This window comes from Camelus dromedarius, chromosome 17 (genome assembly GCF_036321535.1).
Source record: "Camelus dromedarius isolate mCamDro1 chromosome 17, mCamDro1.pat, whole genome shotgun sequence".
NCBI lineage: Eukaryota > Metazoa > Chordata > Mammalia > Artiodactyla > Camelidae > Camelus > Camelus dromedarius.
In genome coordinates, this window is record NC_087452.1 from 15,422,736 (window position 1) to 15,442,310 (window position 19,575).

The 19,575-nt window shown below is 37.9% G+C and overlaps 1 protein-coding gene across 1 annotated transcript in view; it reads left to right on the forward strand.

Annotated features, from left to right (window-relative positions):
* Positions 1-19,575, forward strand: part of SHQ1 (SHQ1, H/ACA ribonucleoprotein assembly factor) — an 89,207-nt gene that overhangs the window by 17,634 nt on the left and 51,998 nt on the right. Inside the window, exons 6-9 of the mRNA XM_010987399.3 lie at positions 3,385-3,512; positions 12,711-12,865; positions 15,237-15,290; positions 17,475-17,598. Coding sequence (XP_010985701.3) covers positions 3,385-3,512; positions 12,711-12,865; positions 15,237-15,290; positions 17,475-17,598 — 461 coding nt within the window. The remainder of the gene's footprint in view (positions 1-3,384; positions 3,513-12,710; positions 12,866-15,236; positions 15,291-17,474; positions 17,599-19,575) is intronic.

Here is a 19,575-nt window from a genome sequence, read left to right on the forward strand (position 1 = left end):
ACAAGATAGCATAGCATTTGGGGGTTCTTTTTTTGGAATAAGAGAAGGCCCTCTTTTATTTATTTTTTATTGAGGTATAATTGACTTACAATATTATGTTAGTTTCAGGTGTGCAACATAGTGATTCAAAATTTTTATGGGTTATATTCCATTTAAAGTCATTATGAAATATTGGCTATATTCCCTATGCTATACAATATATCTTTGTAGCTTATTTATTTTATACGTAGTAGTTTGTATCTCTTGATCCGGGTGCTATATTAAACTGTAATTTACAGTGCTATATATTTATTAAAGAAGTTGGTATACTGATCAGGCTTCTGGGTTTACTGAGGAGATTTCAAAATGACAAGTAGTAATTATAAGGCTGAGAAGAGGATCACCTACTTCCAAGGTGGGGTTTTATTCAAAATATCAGGCTTAGAAAAAAAGCCCTGGAATAAAATGTCGTTTATTCAGTCTTTCATTTATGCATTTACATGTTCAACAGATACTTGTTTGGGTGACTTACGTCCCGGGCAGTGTTAAGTCCCTTCATGGGCCTTACTTTAGTGGGGAAGGAGATGGTATTTTGATTGTGTTAAGTGCTCTGAAGAAAAGCCAGGTTAAGGGTTTAGAGAGTGACTGGGCGTGTCACCGACCCCTCTATTTCAGCATATTCAAAATCTAACTCGTCATTTTACCTGTAAAGCCTTCCCTGAATTTTCTGCTTGGTGAGGTGCTCTGTTTTTCATCCCAGTCACCCAGGTAAGAAACCTGGGATTCATCTTTGACTTCTTTCTTATCCCGTACTTCCAGTTAATCCTGAAATTGTCTTTTATCTCTTTATTCTTTCCTTCACTCTGTCTGTTCCTGACCCTCATCTGTGTCTGGCTTATTGCAGCCGCCCCGCTGGTCTCTCTCACTGCAGCCTGCACTTCTGCAGGTCCATCAACCATAAAGCCACCTGCGTGATGTCTTAGGTATTAGATGTGAAAATCTACTTAAACCCTTACTGGGTTCTCCTTTGCTTAAAGCGTAAGCTCCTAACTTCTTAACATAGAGTAGAAAGTTCTCTGTGATCTGAACCCTGCCTGCCTTTGTAGCGGCTCTTTTCCTGTCCCCTGCCCACGTGTCACTCTACAGCAGTAATGAATGTGTGCAGTTCCCCACCTGTACTGTTCTGCTTTTCACACCCTTTTTACTCCTGGTATCCTTTTGCCGGCTGTTTTCTTCCCCTGTCCTGCTTTCCCTGAATAACTTTTACTTATCCTTTAAGGCTGGGCTCACCCCCAGCAGCCTTCCTTCCAGCTTGGCCTAGGACGTGCTCGTGTGTTATAGCTCATCTTGTTTTTACCGCATCGTTTTATGACATTCTGTGTTTGTGTCTGCGGTTCCCATTAGGTTCTGGAGTCTGGAAGGGCAGGGAGTGAGTCTTCCTGGTCTTCACCTTCCTGATGCTGCACGTAGAAGGCACTCGGTGAATGTTGAATTAATGGCATTTAAAAACTTGAAAATAATTTATTCTGGAAAGTAGAACATCCGTCAACTTCAGATCTTGGGTGGTATAAAGAATAAACCATCACTGTTTAGATTAGGGACTGTATTAGTGAGATTTTGCTCCAAATAATCACTTAAAACATTTTGAAATTTTTTGGTAGGGGGCATGAAGATACTGGTAGAGATACTCTTTTACAAAACCATTTCCCCCCCACAATTTGTCTCCTAGGGGAGAAAGCAGCATCTTTTCAGATGGACTTTGCTTCCTTCTACCCTTGACTTAAATGTCCTCGGTGCTCCAGCATTCGACCCCCTTTTCTTGCACTCTGGCGGGTTCTCCCTGGGCGATTCTGTCCTTTTTGGCCTCAGTAGCTGTCTAAATGCTTGTGACTCCCATGTCTCTCTCTTGAGCATCAGATTTGCATCTCTGACTGCCTGGTGGACAGGTCTCTGTATGTCCTCCAAGGGCACCTCAAGCAACCTGTCCCAAGCAGAAGCCACTCCCTCTCCACTCATGTCTGTTAACATCCCGTACTCCTGTCTTTGCAAAGGGCACTATCGTTTACCAAACTGTCAAGGCCAGAATCTGGGGCAGCCGCCTGACAGTGACAAATATTGATATTGAGAATTACTGTTTAAAGATAATTGCTGTTTAGTTTTGTTCAATATGTACTTTATTTCCTCAGTCATAAAAATAGAATGTTTTTATTGGTTAATAGCTTGGATTCATGCTAAAACTTAAGTAAGTATAAATCTTGGCCACACTTCTTACTGGTTCTTTGACCTTAGCCACAGTATACCACTTTTCTGACCCTCAGTTTCCACCTATGTAAAGGGGAGTATTAATACCACCCCCTGCCTGTGGAGGTGGTGTGAGGATTCAAGGAAATAATGGATGAAAAGCACTTAATGCAGTGCTTGGTACATCAGAAGAACTAAGTTATCTATGATCTTTCTAATTTTAAAAAGATATCAATATCTCAGTTGAAAGAAAAAAATATTTAAGGTCATAAAACTGTCAGATAGAAAATCCAATTTGTCAAAACAACCACTGCCTTGAGGTTCTAGTTAACTGAAGTATAAATAAAATTTCCACCATGAGTTATACTTTTTGGTCATTTTTCTCCCAAGAATACCAATTTCAAGTGTTGAATGCAAGATAGTATAGTTTCTGAAATAAGTGTCCCCCAAGAGTATATTTTGAATGTAACAGTTATTTTTTCTTAGTTAAAACTGATAAAGTACAGGAAAATTTAATTTTCTGTCCCTACAAAGGATGCTTTTTATCTTTTGCAGTAGTTTTAAATTAAGGTACTATTAAGTTTATCATAGCTAAATAAAATAGATTGCATCGTGGTAGGAGACATGAGTGCAGAGGCTAAAAAGTAAGGTATGTACTTGTGTGTGTGTGTGTGTGTGTGTGTGTGTGTGAGTGTGAGACCTCTGTGGATATGTAGTAGCTTAAACATTCTCCTCATGTGTGTGTGTTTTTTTTTGTTGGTGAAGTTAAAAGGTTCTTTCCTTATCAGTAGTCTAACCCAGATCTGGGATGTTTGCAAATCTTGCACAAGTGCCAGGCTTCAGTCCGTTTTGTGCTCAGGTTCTCTTCACCCCGCATGGCTGCGGTAGAGGGCATGAAACTTGAGGGTATGACAGGTCTTCCCCGTACCTTCTGTCCAAAGAGACCCCGAAGTCAAACAGCCCTTTAATCTGATGATTACTTTTCACTTTATGACAATTAGTAACCACAAAGAAAGTAAATAGAGTGCTTAGTCTTTCCTCGAAATGTACTTTGAATTAGTCTGTATTTCTAGTGCAAGTGTGATGAGGTAAGGTAAAATTTTAAAAAGTGAAAACCAGCCCATTTCTATGTAACCAGCCCCTTCAATATTTTTCTTTCCCCAGAGCTGACTTTTTTGAAGATGAGGCCATTAAACAGGTTTTGGAGTATGATCCTTGGTGGACTGATACATATTCAAAAATGATGGCCTCTTTGGAAAAGAGTCAGGAGCAAGAAAACCTTGCTGCATTAGGTAAGAAACTCAAAGGCAGGCTTCTTTGTTTACCACCTTTCCTACGGACACAATTATAATTACCTCAGAGAGTGAAGATAATATTTTGGTTTGCCAATTTTGGAAATCTGGTCTTCATCCCAGGCTGGGAAGTGCCATGCAATATTTGTCCTGGAAAATTCTTTTGAAGTGTGTTTTACTTTTGCATCATTGGGGTCCTTTTAAATTTTTTTATTTTTTATGTTTTTATCGAATTTAGAGACATTAACACAGGACATTTGTAGTTGCTGGATAATCTGCTGGGGAGATCTGAGTGTTCCTCTGTGGTAAGGGCATTTGAGTATTAGTAGTGGTGATGAAAGACCCAGCTTTCAATCCCTTTGTCTGTTGAGTGAATTTGATATGTTCTCCCCAGTGTTTTCACAAGTGGTTCTGTGTGGAAACAGGAATAGTTATCTTCTCTTCTGTACCTTAGAGAGAGCAGGCGGGCCAGTTTTTACCAGTGAAGACCAAGCTGGGGAGTTCTATGGGCCACAAGGGATGACTGCGCCTTATTCAACATTAAGCCAAATGTTATACACACAGTCGTTTCTTACATGGGCCTTTTATGACCACTTCTCTAAGTGGGAGGGTGCTATGCTAAGTCTGTGCATTAGAATTATAACCATTTCAGGTAGATCAGGAATAGTGGGCCAGTGTTTTCTGTTATACTAATTTGGCTTTTATTTATGTATTAGAAATATCACAACTAGACTTGTGATATGGTGATCACTTTGTAGTATACACAGATGTTGAATTTTAATGCTGTCACCTGCAAATTATATAATAAAACATGTGTATTAAAATAAAAAGTATTCACCCTATGCATTATTTGAAAATGACCAATTTTACTTTCAAAAAATTTTTCACTGTTGAAATGAAAGGAATACACACACACATACACACACACACACACACACACACATTAAATGGAATATAGAATCTCCCCACTCCAAATTCCTCTTCCTGAAAGTCATCACTGTTAACAATTTGAGGTATTTTTAATGCAGATACCCACATCTAAATGTTTGCTGTAAGAAATGTATACACCCAGATTCATATACACTCTCTTCTTAACGTTGCTCTCTCCAGTTTGTAGTGTATGTTGCACGTCTTCCATCAGCACTTACAATTCTACCCGAAGCTTGTAATGCCTGCCTAGTATTTGGTTGTATGTTTGTGTCATGACTGGTGGACATTTGGGCTGTTTACTACTGATGGGTGTTCAGGTTATTTGCAGGGTTCTGCGGTGGTCTTCTTCTATGACCATTCATTCCGAAGGAGCTGGAGGGTCTCTGTTGCCTCCCGATATCTTGACTCTCTGTATAGTAAGGCAATAACTTTCTGTTTGCTCTATTTCGAGTGTCTAGTGGAGTCTGTATTATATAACAGGTACTCAGTAAATATTTATAGAACAAATAAAAATTGCAGCAAGTATTTTTGTAGTTCGGTTTTGTTAGAGTTTAGGTGATCTCTGTCAGGCTGACAAATTGCCACTGTAATTCTTTAGAATTGACTCGACTGCACAACAGAAACTCATAAGTAATGACTCTTGTTACATTGTTTTCAGCAAGTTCTTGGTTTCATATTTGATTTAAGATTTCCCACATCGTATAGGCAGATTTTCAGGTGTGGGATTGCTACCACGATTTAGATAGTTAACTATATGCTCTGTAGATCTGCCCAGAAGGTTTGCTCACACTTGCATCAGGGCTCTACTCAACTGAATCGGTTTCCCCAGTTTGGGTGCAGTATTTTAATGAAGTGGTCTGGGAAGCAAGTGGTGATTGTGTAGTTAAGTTTTCTGTCCACAAGGGTGAGCTAGTTGCCCTAAAAATCAAGACAAGGCATCACCTTTGATTTAAAATTTTAACTTGCTCTGCTTTGATCAGTTGTAGCTTGTTTCAGGTCCTGTTTTCTGTGTCAGCCGTGCTTTGAGTTGGTTCTCTCTGTATAATTTTAACAAAAAGTTAAGCCTGTCCGTGCTTTTAACCTGTGGCCCTCCTGACCCTTCGTCTTTATCTGACCCGTGGTGTATATCCAGAATGGTGCTTCAGGCACGGTCATAGTCTGCTAAGCTGTTCATTCTAAAAATCACCTTTAAAAATAGCAGAAGCACTTGATAAAGGTAGAACAACTTGAATTCTGTGTTGTGCAGAAAGTACCTCCTGTAAATGAGCCAAGTAGGGGGTGATGCATAGGATAGAAGGTAAATATGGGGCTCAACGCCTTGTGTCTCCAGCTGTGTGGCTTTGCAGCTTCTCTGTGTTGCTGTGGAAATCCTGTATCTACCTTGCAGAGTTGTCATGAGGATTGAACGAGAGGATGTGTTGAAAATCCTTAGCATATTGTAAATGTTAGAAATTATCCTTATAGATTAAATCAGTGGCAGGAGAGCCAGGAATTGAGTGGCTTCCCTTTGAAATTACAATTTTTGTACGTTTACACAGCTTTAAGGAGAAGTTCTTTGTTAACATGATTCCTCTTTCAATTTTTTTTTCTTGTTCAAATATTTGAGACACTTAGAATTGGAGGCATAAATTGAAATGTGTTGAACCAGGATCAAATATGGGAGAAAAGAAATAAACCAAAAAAATAAACCTTAAAGTCCTCAGCTCACTCAAGCAGCCTGCTGCTGCTGCAGTTTCCCCCTCCCTCTCCTTCCTCTTATTTCTTCTTTGCCTCCCAGGCCTCCTTCCTCTCTGTCACTGCAGTGGGACATTGCCAGGCAGATACAGCAGTGCAGGTGAGGGGGTGCACCTTTGACTTCACCTGATCATAAAATATTAATCTGGATTGTTTTGCTTTCCAGATAAGCCTTAGGTGGTGAACTTTGCCCCCTGCCTTTGCCTTAGTTATGATTCTTGTTCTTTTCAGTGTGGCCCTGAGTTACAGCACAGAGACTTTATTTGATGTCTTCAATTTTGTAATGATCCGATCCTCCTCCCCAAAGGCTTGTAAATGGAAGTGTTAAATGCTCTGCTCCCACTGAGCTCTGGTTTCACGAGGATGGACTTACACGTTCCCCATGTTGTCTCTCCGTGGTTAATCTCGGCCCAGGAATCTTGGCACATGATGGCTTGTTATGACACCACATAACGTTTATAGTCAGTGAACTTCCTAGCAGGGACATCCTGTTTGGCACCAGTGTTTGCAGAGCTGTCAGTGTCAGTTCTGAAGGCTGCAGTAAGGTGGGGCTACTCGTTTAAGCCAGGGGTTTGAATGCAGCACATTTTTTCCTGATTCCCTTGATTTGCTTTCAGAAAGTGTACCCTGTAATAGGCTTACATTCTTTCTTGAGGAGCCAGATCAGGGATGATTTAATTGTTGACCCACAGAAGACAGGGATGTTTGGGAGCAGGGGTTAGACAGAAGGGGAGATTTAAAAGTTACAAAACTAGACCATGTTCTAAATGAAGTGACAAGGTCACTTTCCATTGTGATGGGAGCCTCTTGGCAGTCCTCAAAGGTATCAAGGAGTTTTTAATGTTGGGGGTGGTCTTGGGCCATTTGCTTCAATGTCAGGGCACCAGTTTCTTCCCCAAACGAACTGAGCTTTCAGCTGGCTTTTGTTTGACTGTAGATTATTTATAGAAGTATAATTAACCAGAATGTTGTGAACTATATAGCAAAGCTGCTTTGTTGTAGAGCAAAGTCATACAAATGCTTGACAAATGTTCCTCGTGGTGGCACTCATCCAAGTACTGCTGGCACCGCATCCGTGGTTATTTCCAGTGCTGCTGCTTGGTTAGACCCAATTGTGTGCAGACCTCCCCAAGTTCCCCTTCGGATAATATGATTTACAGCTCTAATAGAAAAGGCCTTGGGGAGCTCAGGCTTTTTGGTTTCTCTAGTGGTTGCTCTCCTGGTCTGTTATTGTTATTTATTATCTCTGGTTTCTTTGCTCGAATTTCAGAATTTAAATACTTCTATGTATTGTTAATGAGCCACTTAGGCCAAAATGGAACTCAAGAACACTGAGAAAAAGGTGGTGGCATCTTAAGGGAAGGCTAGGGGCACCCAGCATTCAAGAATTCAGAAGAGTACGTTCAAGTCAGCTTTCCCTGCGTAGACAGTCTTGGAAAGTGACCTGTGTGTCACAGGTGGCAGCACTTACTTGCAGGTAACGTAACATCAGAACCTATAGTTCCCAGATCAGCCTTTAGAAATCATTGAGCATATACATGTGTGATGACTTAAGAGTCAGGAATAAACATATGGATGAGCTGATGTGTTGTTAAACGGCTCTGGGCACACTTACTTTGTGATTCAGAATTACATGGAAGCAGAAGTCTTTATTAGCCAACTAGGATACAAAGGCTTTTCTCTGGTGAGAGACTGTCATCGTGAACACCTGGCGCTTTCCTATTAGCTAAATTAATGAACGGCTCAAAAACTGTACCTAAGGGAATACTGCCTCAAACCTTGCTAGTACTAGGGGTCTTAAAATATTTTGTCAGGTACGCTTTCTTCATGCAATGAAGAAATAAATGTTCCTTCTTACCGTTTCCTTAGATCAGACTTCTTTAAGTGAATTGAGAGTTTCTATTTAAATTAAGAAATCTTCCTATAAGCCCTTTAGTGGGACAATCAAAACCCAGTTTATTGGTCATATGAATTTCATTTTTAAATGTCAGTCTTTAAAGAATGCTTCACCTGACACTTGCCTGCATTGAGTTTAAAGATACACGCATTTCTTTATGTTGCTGACCAACAGATTAAATAAATGTGGTCTCACAGTTATTTGTTGTTTATGTAAGCAATGTTTGTACAAATACATTTGAAAAAAATTTTAAACATAGGATTTTTAACATGGTTGAAATAGTAATTATGTTTTATATAAAAATGTGGGGTTTTTTTTTATACTAAGTGTATTTTAGTGAATGAAGGGATATTGCTTCTAGTAATTTCAAGTAATTGTGTGTAAGATTTTTTCCCCCCTAGAGGACAGGATGCAAAAACCTGCTGGAAGGAAGCCTTAAAACAAAAAGAAGCCACGTTGTACTTCAGGCTCCTAGGAGAGCTCGGAAGTGAGTTTGGAAAGCGATCTGTGAACAGAGGCCCTTGTGTGGGAGTGATCAGACTCTTCCTCTTGGCTTTTGCCCAGTTGTGAAGAGCAGAGGGGCAGTCTTTTGTGGAACTGAGACAGAAAGGGACTGGGACTTGACTAGCCATTAAGAGAGTGGTTTAGGAATATTAGAAAGGCAGTTTAATAATTTTTGGTCTCTGAGAGGGCGTTGGAGACAGCCAGGTGTCTTTTATTAATCCTGCTGCCTTAAGAGGAGGCTTCCTGAGTTAGAGTGGGGCCCATGCCTGCTCAGCCAGCGACCCCATTGCCTGCCTTTCCTTCCTTGCCACCGGGTGTGGTCAAGAGGCCGAGTCCTGGATGATGGGGGGTCAGTGGGAGTGCTGTGCGCTCTTTCTGGATCACATCTTTAGAAAGGAGGTGTTTGTCATCCTCCTCTTCTTCTGCTTTCCCATTGGTTAGAAAATGTTAAAAACCTGGAGCAGCATCTTGGGCCCATAGATGGAAGTCATATGGTGGAGACACTGATGCCCACCAGTCCTGGACAGTTCGCTCAGGGTGGTAGAGTGAGGGAGAAACTTCTGTGTCACTGAAGCTACTGTATTTTGGGTCTGTTTATTACAGCAGTTCCGCCTGTCCTTACCTAGATGGAATGGACAATTCTAAAACCTGGAGGAAAAGGCTTCCGAGTTATTTTGGTGTTACTTTGATATGAATCATTGGAACTGGAAACTGAGTGCTCTTTACTGGGCTCACAAACTTGTAAAGTGAATTTGAAAGTGATTGATAGGAAAATTAAGAATTACTTTGCAAGGTAAGAGATTGGTACCTCTCTTCTTTAGAAGTAACAATGTATCTAGATGCCTAAGTTTCTTTAAAAATTGCTTTAAGAAGGTAATAGGCTGTATTTTATTTATACTGGCTGGGAACTCAGCACTTCTATGAAAGAGCTGTTACTCTCTCAGTAAATCTTGCTCTAAGACAAGATTTTTATTTTTTTTGTATATATATATTTTATATTGAAGTATAGTCATTTTACAATGTGTCAATTTCTGGCATAATGCTTCAGTCATATATAAACATACATATATTCATTTTCCTATTCTTTTTCACTATAAGTTACTACAAGATATTGAATATAGTTCAATATTCCTGTCCTATACAGTGTGAACTTGTTGTTTATCTATTTTATGCATATTAGTTAGTATATACAAATCTTGAACTCCCAATTTATCCCTTCCCACCCTCTTCCCCCTCTGGTAACCATAAGTTTGTTTTCTATGTCTGTGAGTTTGTTTCTGTTTTGTAAATAAGTTCATTTGTCTTTTAATTTTAAATTCCACATATAAGCGGTATTATGTGGCATTTTTCTTTCTCTTTCTTGATTACTTCACTTAGAATGACGATCTCCAGGTCCATTCTTGGTGCTGCAAATGGCATTATTTTATTATTTTTTATGGCTGAGTAGTATTCCATCGTATAAATATACCACGGCTTCTGTATCCAGTCATCAAGACATTTTACATTGTATGTCTAGTAGTGAGGAACTGATAATGCGCATGTTTTGTTAATGTGAGAAGATGCATACTTTATGGTAGCTTGCCTAAATTGTAGACCTCAAGGGAATCTTGGACAGAACTATAGTCTTTTACTTGCTTGCCTTCCCAGTACAAAATAAGGCTTTTTTAATCACTAGCATTTATTAAGTATTTTAGGTTTTTTTGGTCTGGGTAGCCAGCATTTGTTAAGGTGACTGATACACAAAAAGAAATAGCTTCTCTCTCTTCAGTCAGTAACTTGTTGGGAATGGGGAAAAATATTGTATTTGCAAGTGACAAAAACTGAAAATACTTGGAAGTAATTTTTAGCAAGAAAAGCAGCAGATCTATTTGATAAAGTTGGTGGTTCAATACAGTGGGAAAAGATGAATTACTGAACAAACTGTGCTGGCACAATTAACTATTCATCTGGAATTAACTGAAATCTTAAAACATGAAAAAATAACTTCCAGATGGATTAAAGACTTAAATTTAAAAAAGGAAACAGTAAATCTTAAAGAAAAACTGAGAGACTTCATGTACAATTCAGGGGTTGGGGAAACCTTATCGAAGTCTATAAATTCACAGTCTGTTAAAAAAAAAAGATACACATACTGGGCTGCACACAAAAATAAATAATTCAGTGGGAAAAGATCCCCTAAACAAAGTCAGTAGAGATGCAGTAGATTTGGAGAGATGACTAGGGTTCGTATCTGTAATGGATGAGTTCTTTAAATATTTGACAAGGCAAGCCATCCAGAGAAAAACTGGGCAAAACAGTCACATGGGTAGTTTACAAGAGAGCAAATACAAATTGCCAACAAACCTATGAGATAATGTTCACAGTTTAGCAGTTAGAGAAACACTAACTGAAGTAACAATGATATGTCACTGTATTAATTTCCTTTTGCTGCATGACAAGTTACTACAAGTCAGAGTTCTAATCTGACTCAGTTTCTTTGGGTCAGGAGTCAGGCATGGCTTAGCTGGGTCCTCTGCTCAGGGTTTTGCAAGGCTGTAGACAAATACGGCCATCTGTTTCTTTTTCCATTCTTTTCTCTTTTTCCATTCTTTTTCTTTTCTAATAAGTATTGGCAGCTACGTTCCTTTCTGGAACTCGGGATCCTTATCCACGGTCACATGCTAGTTGGCAGAATTCCGTTCCTGTGGCTGCAGAACTGAGGTCCCCATGTTCTTGCTGGCTTTCAGTCGGGGGTCACTTTCAGATCTTAGGGGCCCCCACAGTTTCCTGTCTCGTAGCTCCTCATAACATGGCGTCTTATTAGTTCAAAGTTAGCAGGCAAGTCTCTGGCTCCAGTCTGCTAATAATGGAATATAATCATCATAATCCAAACAGTGACTGTCCTATCACCATTCCCATATACTTTTGAATAGAAGCAAGTCACAGATCCTCCCCACACTCAAATGATGTGACTCACTGTGGGGGTCATTTTAGAATTTTTCTTTTCACAGTCACTTCATATCCATTAAGCTGGAAATGATTTTTTTAAAAAGCATTTATTGCTGGGAGCAGGCAAGAAATATGTGTAAGAAAGGGAACTTCTGTCCATGACTATTAGAAAGGAGACTTGCAGCCCTTGAAGTATCTTTTAAAACTAGATAAACTCTTTGACCTAGTAAACCTACTCTTGGGAATCTATTTTATGGAAATAAAGCCTTCAGTATTCAGTGACATACGATGCCGACATTTATTGTAGCATCATTAGCTGTGTCAGAAAACTGGAAGCAAAATGAAATGTCCATCAGTAGGGGGAGTGGTTGGATAGAGCATGCTACACCATGGAATATTCCACTCCTCCATAGAAATTAGCTAAGTACCAAGGGACGTGGAGGAATTTGCTAGAGATATGGTTGAATGAGATAGGCTAGATGGAAAAAAATTAATCTAGTTCTCTGGGAGGACAAAAAGTATCCACTCCCTTATATATATATTTTTCTGTATCTGTATGTTTGTAAAGAAAAATATGAAGTGATGTGTACAGGGTTTTTCACATGGGAGAGGCTATTGATGAAGATGGAAAGAGGGTGCCAAGCAAAAGGAGAAGAGGAAACATCCTCTTCCTGCAAGTCCATTGTGTGTGGTACGGTCACATTTGTGTATTTATGTAAAACTTTGTGTCTGTGTGTAAGTAATATTTTAAAAAACCCTGTGCCCTTAAAATTGACTAATGTATGGAAATATTTCTGTTTCTTTGTATAGAACTTTCAAAGTGCATGAAGAATATTTACAGAGTGCTTCATTTAGCTATTAGGTTTTCTATTGTCAAAATGTAATTATCTTAAAGTCAGTAACTGTCATTTAGCTGCCTTGAATACAGAACAGTGTAGCAAAAAAAAAAAAAAAAAAGAGCAGGGGTCAGGGGTTCTGGAAATAAGGAATAGATATTATTTAGACTTTTTTTCTTTATTTAGCCCTCCTAGGATTTGAGCGAATAATAAAGCTGCGATGTCTAGTTAAAAAGTTGTTCCTATGTCCAGAGCTAAATAATTTATTTCAGTTTCTATAATCAAAGTTCTAATTTTGACTAATCTTCTACAGTGGGGGTTTTTGAAAACGGAATGGAGCATCTAATTTTTAAATGCTTTTTCTTCTAGTGTCTTTTTCTGAAGAAGAGAAGTATCAGTTACGAAAATTTGTCAATAAATCTTACCTGCTGGACAAGAGAGCCCATCGTCAAGTGTACTACAGTTTGATTGATATCCTTCTGGCCTATTGCTACGAAACTCGTGTCACTGAAGGAGAGAAGAACGTAAGTGCACGAGTGTCTGTGTGTTAGCATAGACTGTTGTATGAGTAAACTGTATTTTTTTTTTGGGTGGGGGAGGTAATTAGATTTATTTATGTATTTTTAAATTATTATTGTCGTTATTTTTTTTAGTAGAGGTACTGGGATTGAACCCAGGACCTTGTGCATGCTAAGCACATACTCTACCACTAAGCTGTATCCTCCCCACTACGAGTAAACCGTGTTAAGGTCACAGGTAAGACCAGTCATGGTTAGTTATTTAGGGATGCTCCGGGCAGAGGTGCACAGGTGTGTTGGTGGTGGGTGCCAGTGTGAAAGCATAGTGCTTTTATTTGGTCTTTTTTCAATCTTTCGTGGCGTTAGTCTCTACCAAATAGCAGAGTGGGGAAGTGAAGCTGAGGGAAGAGAAGGATACCCTGAGCTCTCATCTCTTTTAGGAGATGAGTTGACCAAATGAGAGGGCTGTTGTCACATGACACTTAATATTGGCAAGGGGTAAACTTTAACATACTCATTTCCTGTCATCTCAGCCATGAAAAATAGCCACTGTTACAAGGTGCTGTTTATCTTCTGGGCTTCTTTCATTGTGCACATGTACACATGTGTGTTTTCATTGGGTCATAATGTATATACTATTATTTAACCTGCTTTTCTCACTCAGCGTTTATAGTCTTTCTATGAGCTATTCATTAACAGATGTAATGTTTAGTATTTTATAAATAAAGGAATCTGAGCAGTTATCTGCAGGTGTCCCTCAATTTTAAATCGTATGTGTACTTCTGAAAAATTGTTTGCAAACCAGAGTTAAAAAACCTGAATTGTATCCTTTTGCTCTTCAATGAAATCCTATAGTAAAAGTAAATCTTTTTGTGAAGAAAACTGATGTTGTTTCTTAAACAATCTTTTTTTAAAAATACAGATTGTATTGTGGTTCTTCTTAAACCACACTTGATTTTGTGAATGAAGAGCTAAACTTCTTTCTCACCTATATCACTAATTGTATACATAAAAAAAGACTGGAAAACCAAAAAGAAAATTTTTTTTCCAGTTAACGTGTTCCTGCATCTGTTTCTGATAGTTGTTGCTCAAGGAGTTATTTTTGATCTGTGCATATGCTTCCCTCTTTTTCATTTATTTGTTAAAATTTTTTTTTTGAAGTTAAGTTGATTTACAATGTTAGTTTCAGGTGTACAACATAGTGATTCAATATTTTTATACATTATACGCCATTTAAAGTTAGTATAAAGTATTGGCTCTATTTCCCTGTGCTGCACACTGTTATCCTTGTAGCTTATTTATTTTATGCATAGTAGTTTGTACCTCTTAATCTCATACCTCTGTCGTGCCCCTCCCCCTCCCTCTTTTTAAATTACACAAATAATTCATATCACTGTGAAGGAAAATACATACAGGAAAAAAACGATCAAAATTTCCCGTCATGTCAGCTATCAGAAACAGCCACTGTTACAAGGTGCTGTTTCTCCTCCAGGCTTCTTATGTACATGTACGCATGTTTATTTACTTTGGATCATAATGTATTTACTGTTATTTAACCTGCTTTTCTCACTCAACATTATAGTATTAGCATAGCGTTAGGATTAGGATTTGATATGTGCCACATTTTTTGCTTTTATGATTCTGAAAATTTCAAAGGTGACTCTTGAGATTTGCATTTGACTCCAGAATGAATATTAATGAGCGCATCAAGAGCAGACTAAGGTTGAAAATGGGTTTTGTTTCCACTTATCTTTTTAGGATATTATAATTGGAGAAAATGTTTTCTTTGACCAACAAAGTGCCTCATATTGCTTGAGAAGATGAGTCAGAGTGTTTAGTTATGCTCAATAAGACAAAGCACTTTTGATTCTTGTATTCATGTGTTTGCAGTGACGAAGTCCTGCAAGTTCAAGATCTTTTCTAGAATGTACTTATTCTCACAAACGCTCTCTGAGAGGTCAGATTCTTGAGCAGCTTTGTAAGTGCCACAGAGAAGTCTTCAACATTATCTCTGAGTCCTTCGGTAGATTATTTATAGAATATTTGGGAGACAAGTAACTTAGTTGAGAAGGACAGAAGTTGAGCACGCATTGCTTTGCTTTAGTTTCAAAGCCCTTGCTTATGTGCTCTTGTGTTCTGGTATTCTTATCCATGCAAAAGCTTTACTTTATAAAATTCCAAGCAGAGTAGACAGAAACTTGGCTTTTGATCACCTCTACATCAGTAAAGCCATTATTTTTCCACAGTCACAGACATTTCTTGGTTCTTTCATATCTCAGTACTAATCAGATACTAGTTGAATAAATGGATATATTTGCTTTATTTTATTTTTGAATGACTTCACCCCTAATGTATTTTCACTCCAAAACAAATACAGGTCGAATCTGCATGGAATATCAGAAAACTGAGTCCAACACTGTGCTGGTTTGAGGTACGATTTTTAGTTGCAATTGTTTAGATTTTGTGTGTTCAGATAGTTATTTTTTGTTGTAATTAATTAATTTTGGGTAATTCCAGCAATTCCTTGACTTTTAAAAAGTGGTAGCTTTATTGTACAAGTTTTCTTTTCCCCCATCTTTTTTTGAAATATTGATTCCATTTTGTTACTCTTATCCTAATCATACTACACGAATGAGCCGGGTAGGGTTATTATGGAAATTGGGAGAGGGAGAACACACTTTAGGGAAGGAGTGGGGACAGGGTCTGTTGGGGGAGGATGTGGGGTAGAATTTGAGGCATATATGTAAGTTGGCATATGTTGGGGCGCAGAGCTCAAAGATGGGAAACAGACCTAGGTGGTAATACTATTTGCCTCTTACCACCAGGGGCTCTGCTAAGCCTTTTATATTTATGACATCACCTTTCAATAATCTGTGAGATTAAGTGTTATTGGTATTTTACAGATAGAGAAACTTAGATCATATAGCTTAAATAACTTATCCTAGGTGCTACAATTAGTATGTTTAGATCTGATAACTCTTCTAGTATGGTAATAATTGTCTTTGTATCTATTTTGGAGAAAATAGTTGTGTAGGTATCACCAAAAATATCAAAAGATGGTAGCTTTAAATTTACTAGATTTGAACACACTGTTGTATATCAAAACAGTAATTAAAAACAGAAGCTTTAAAAAAGTGTTTATTGAAACAATTAATGGTTACATATCTATTCAGGCAAGTAGTTTTGTTTCTGGTTTCTTTTTTTTTTCCCAGCCTAAATCCATATAGTGTACATTTTAAGTTGGAAAATCAAAGTTGTTTCATGGTATCATTTTGTTCAAGTAATAGATAAGATGTAAACCGGAACTGAAACACTTAACTTTATTAGAGAATCTTACTAGTCCAAGAATGTCCATGAACCAACAGTTCAACCAATAGCCTCTGCCGGGAGCTTGTTAGAAAGACAGAGTCCCAATCCAGACCCTTTGAATTAGAATCTGTAGCAAGATTGCCAGGAATTCTTATACATATTTACAATAAAGAAGTTCTTTTCTCTGGACTTCACTTGGTTTCTACATATTCCATGATCAGCATATAATGGAGAAACTGACTCTTGTAATAATTGCACTAATTACTTACTAATTAATTAACTTCATTGAAAACAATGTAGTTGGTGACTAAATAATTTCATAGTTTAGTTATTAAGATCTGCATGAAGAAATTTACCTATTTATGATTTTTAAAAAATCTTTATTTTTGAGATAACTTAGAATTGCCAGACAAGTTAATAGCTCTGTCACACTTTTATAAGTATTTAGTTTTTTTGCCAGAATTTTTTAGAAGTTCGTAATTCTTTTTTAGATATAGACTGTTCTTTGTTAGATACTCAGTATTCATAATCAGATCACTCATTTGTTAAGGATGAATACACATGAAAATAATGTTACTCTTTTGGCTTTAATTTTACATTTTTAGTTTTATATGTGGGTTATATTTTTTATACATCTTTAATCAAAACCCAATTAAAAACAATTTTGTAGACAATTGCCTTTGTCAAGTGTTTTCAATAAGTTTTGCATTGCTAATGGTATCAGTCTGATACCATTCAAGATAAAGCCTTTTCTCCAGAAATGAATAGTTTTCTCTTTGATAAGTGAAAACAAATCACTGAAGTAAATACCCTGTTGTACTCATGCCCAAAGCAAAAAAGAAAAAAGGCGGGGGTGGGGTGTGGAGTAGGCGGAGTGCTACGAACACACTTCACTAAAGAGCTCTATGTTTTTCATCTCCATTATCTTGAATTGTTCTAAAAGACAAAAATATGAAACATATATCATGTAGAAATGTCTTTTATGTGCAGCTGTATTTTGTTAGTGCCATGTGTTTTAGATTCATATTGGTAATTCTTAAAAGACTTTTTAAAACTTTCTTGCTACATATGTGATTTATAAGGAGTATTTGTGATATGTTGATAAAGTATGAAAAATTACAAAGACTAAGATAAAACATTTTATTGTCAGGTGAAAGAGTCTCATTTCACGGCTTTCTGTTTGTCTTCCACTTGGCTTCGTGATTAGCCAAACTTAGATTTTAATTGAGGATAGTCTTACATTTCATTGTGTGCTTTTGCTTTGTGTAATATGGAAACGATTACTTGTTTAAATGATACTTCACAGACTTGGACTAATGTTCATGAGATCCTGGTGTCTTTCGGAAGAAGAGTTTTGTGCTATCCCCTTTACCGCCATTTCAAGCTGGTGACGAAAACCTGCAGAGATACTATAAAGATATTGCAACTAGGTAAGATATTATTATGCTTGAAAATTTGAGAGTGAAACCTTACATGTTTTCAGTCTGTGAGGATGTAGTCATGATTTTTGCCTTTTTTTTTTTTCCTTCTATACATATATTAGGGATGAAAATCATCCAATCCAACCACTTTTCCTCTCAGGTATATAAAGTCATAGTCTCTCTCTCTATACAGATGTGTAATCACACAGAGATGTGGTGCTCTTTCTGGAGAGGAGTAGGGAGGGTAAATACAGACGGTGTTCCAAACCTTTTGCATCATGGTAGATTGTATCATTCGGCACTTCTCGGGCACCTATAATTTTGTAGGCATTGTTCTACGATAGTGGGTATAATAATAAATAAGATAAATTCCCTGCTCCTATGAAGTTTACAGTTTTGCCAGGGTAACAGATGGTAAGAAAGTAAGCAGTTCCAAAACTGAGTGAAAAATTCTCTGCTGGGAGAAGGACAGTGATCAAAGGAGGGGCACGGAATCTAGACTTGGGAGACCAGGAAAGGCTTTCCAAAGAAAGCACACCTACTCTGATGACTTTTAACTATTGCTAAACCCAACCTGAAAAGACAAATATTTGCTAGTTTTAAAGATGTGGAAAATTCTAAGCTCTAAAACAAATTCCAAAGTGCCCCTGACAGCATCATTGGGTTAAGTCTGTAGTTTCCAAGGTAGTGACTTTGAAGGGGGCAACATCCATTTGTGTGTATGAATTCTGGCACATTTATTTAAAAGTGACTTTCTGTACTTTATGGTCACTTCTTTTATTCTTCCTTGGGGAGTCTCATCATTCCTTTGTCCTTAGATAAAAGTGATTCTGAGGGCTTAGTTTTCAGACTTGAGGTTAAGAAGGAGGAAGAAAGGAAGAAGTTCCTCTTTCCTTTACATCCAGGTGGCTTGATTGGCTTACTGGGAGGAATCATATCTCTAATGTTTTGTCCCTTCTAGAGGTTTATCTAGGTTTTGCCTTGACCTCTTCTTGCTCTGGGGGAAAAGTCATGTTTGAAGTAGATTCTTTCAAAGTAGACAATAATTGTAACAATGAGCCATAGTTAAATGAAAGGTGCTTTTTTATTCATCCAGTTGGTTTAGACTGAGTGCATTTTATTTTAAAGGATTGTTGATTACAGGACAGCAGAGCTACTACCTTTGAGGAATCTGTCTTCTTTAACAGTGGGAAACAAACTGCTTTTTTTGGGGGGGGCATATTATTTCTTCTTGCCTCTGTCCCAGATATTTTTTGAATTGCAAAAACTATCTTGAAAAATCAATCTACTGTAAATGACTGATTTTTGAACTTGAGTGACACATCACAGTTAATTTCTTGTTTAAGTCATGCTAGATTAGCTGCACATTATTCATAGATTTAAACAGTGAGGTTGCAGTTTGCAGCTATCTTGTTATATCATGGCTTCCAGATGGAGAGCTGGCAAAACCCCCGTGTGGGCGTGGACACACTCACACGCACACCCCACACCCCCCATTACTTGTTACTTTTTATTCTGGGGAATAATCTAGTTCTCTGGATTTTTATTTCTAAAGTAATCAGTTCTGTGATTGCATAACCAAAAATAAATTTTTGATTGCTTTGATTTACACTGTAGTCAGTTACTCAAACAGTTTCAGTAGGTCAGAATTGAAATTTAGACTTAACTTTCCATCATTATCAATCTGCCAAGAAATAGGCTTATCAGCTGTGTTGTGATAGCAACAGAAAACTTGAGGTAGCATGCTGAAAATGAATCCCAGCCCTCTATAAGCCATGCGCAGTGTGTTCTGTGGCTGATTTGGGTTGTGGCTTGTTAGCCCTGAAACAGACAGCTGGATGGTCTCTGTAAGCTAGGGGGATGACAAGCTCTGGATTAGGACTGAAACCTGTGTTCACACACAGGGTGACACTGGGATGCCATTAATGCCATCGAAGAATCTTAGTTGTTTGGACACCCCGTAATTTGAGTGCAGGTAGCTCTGGT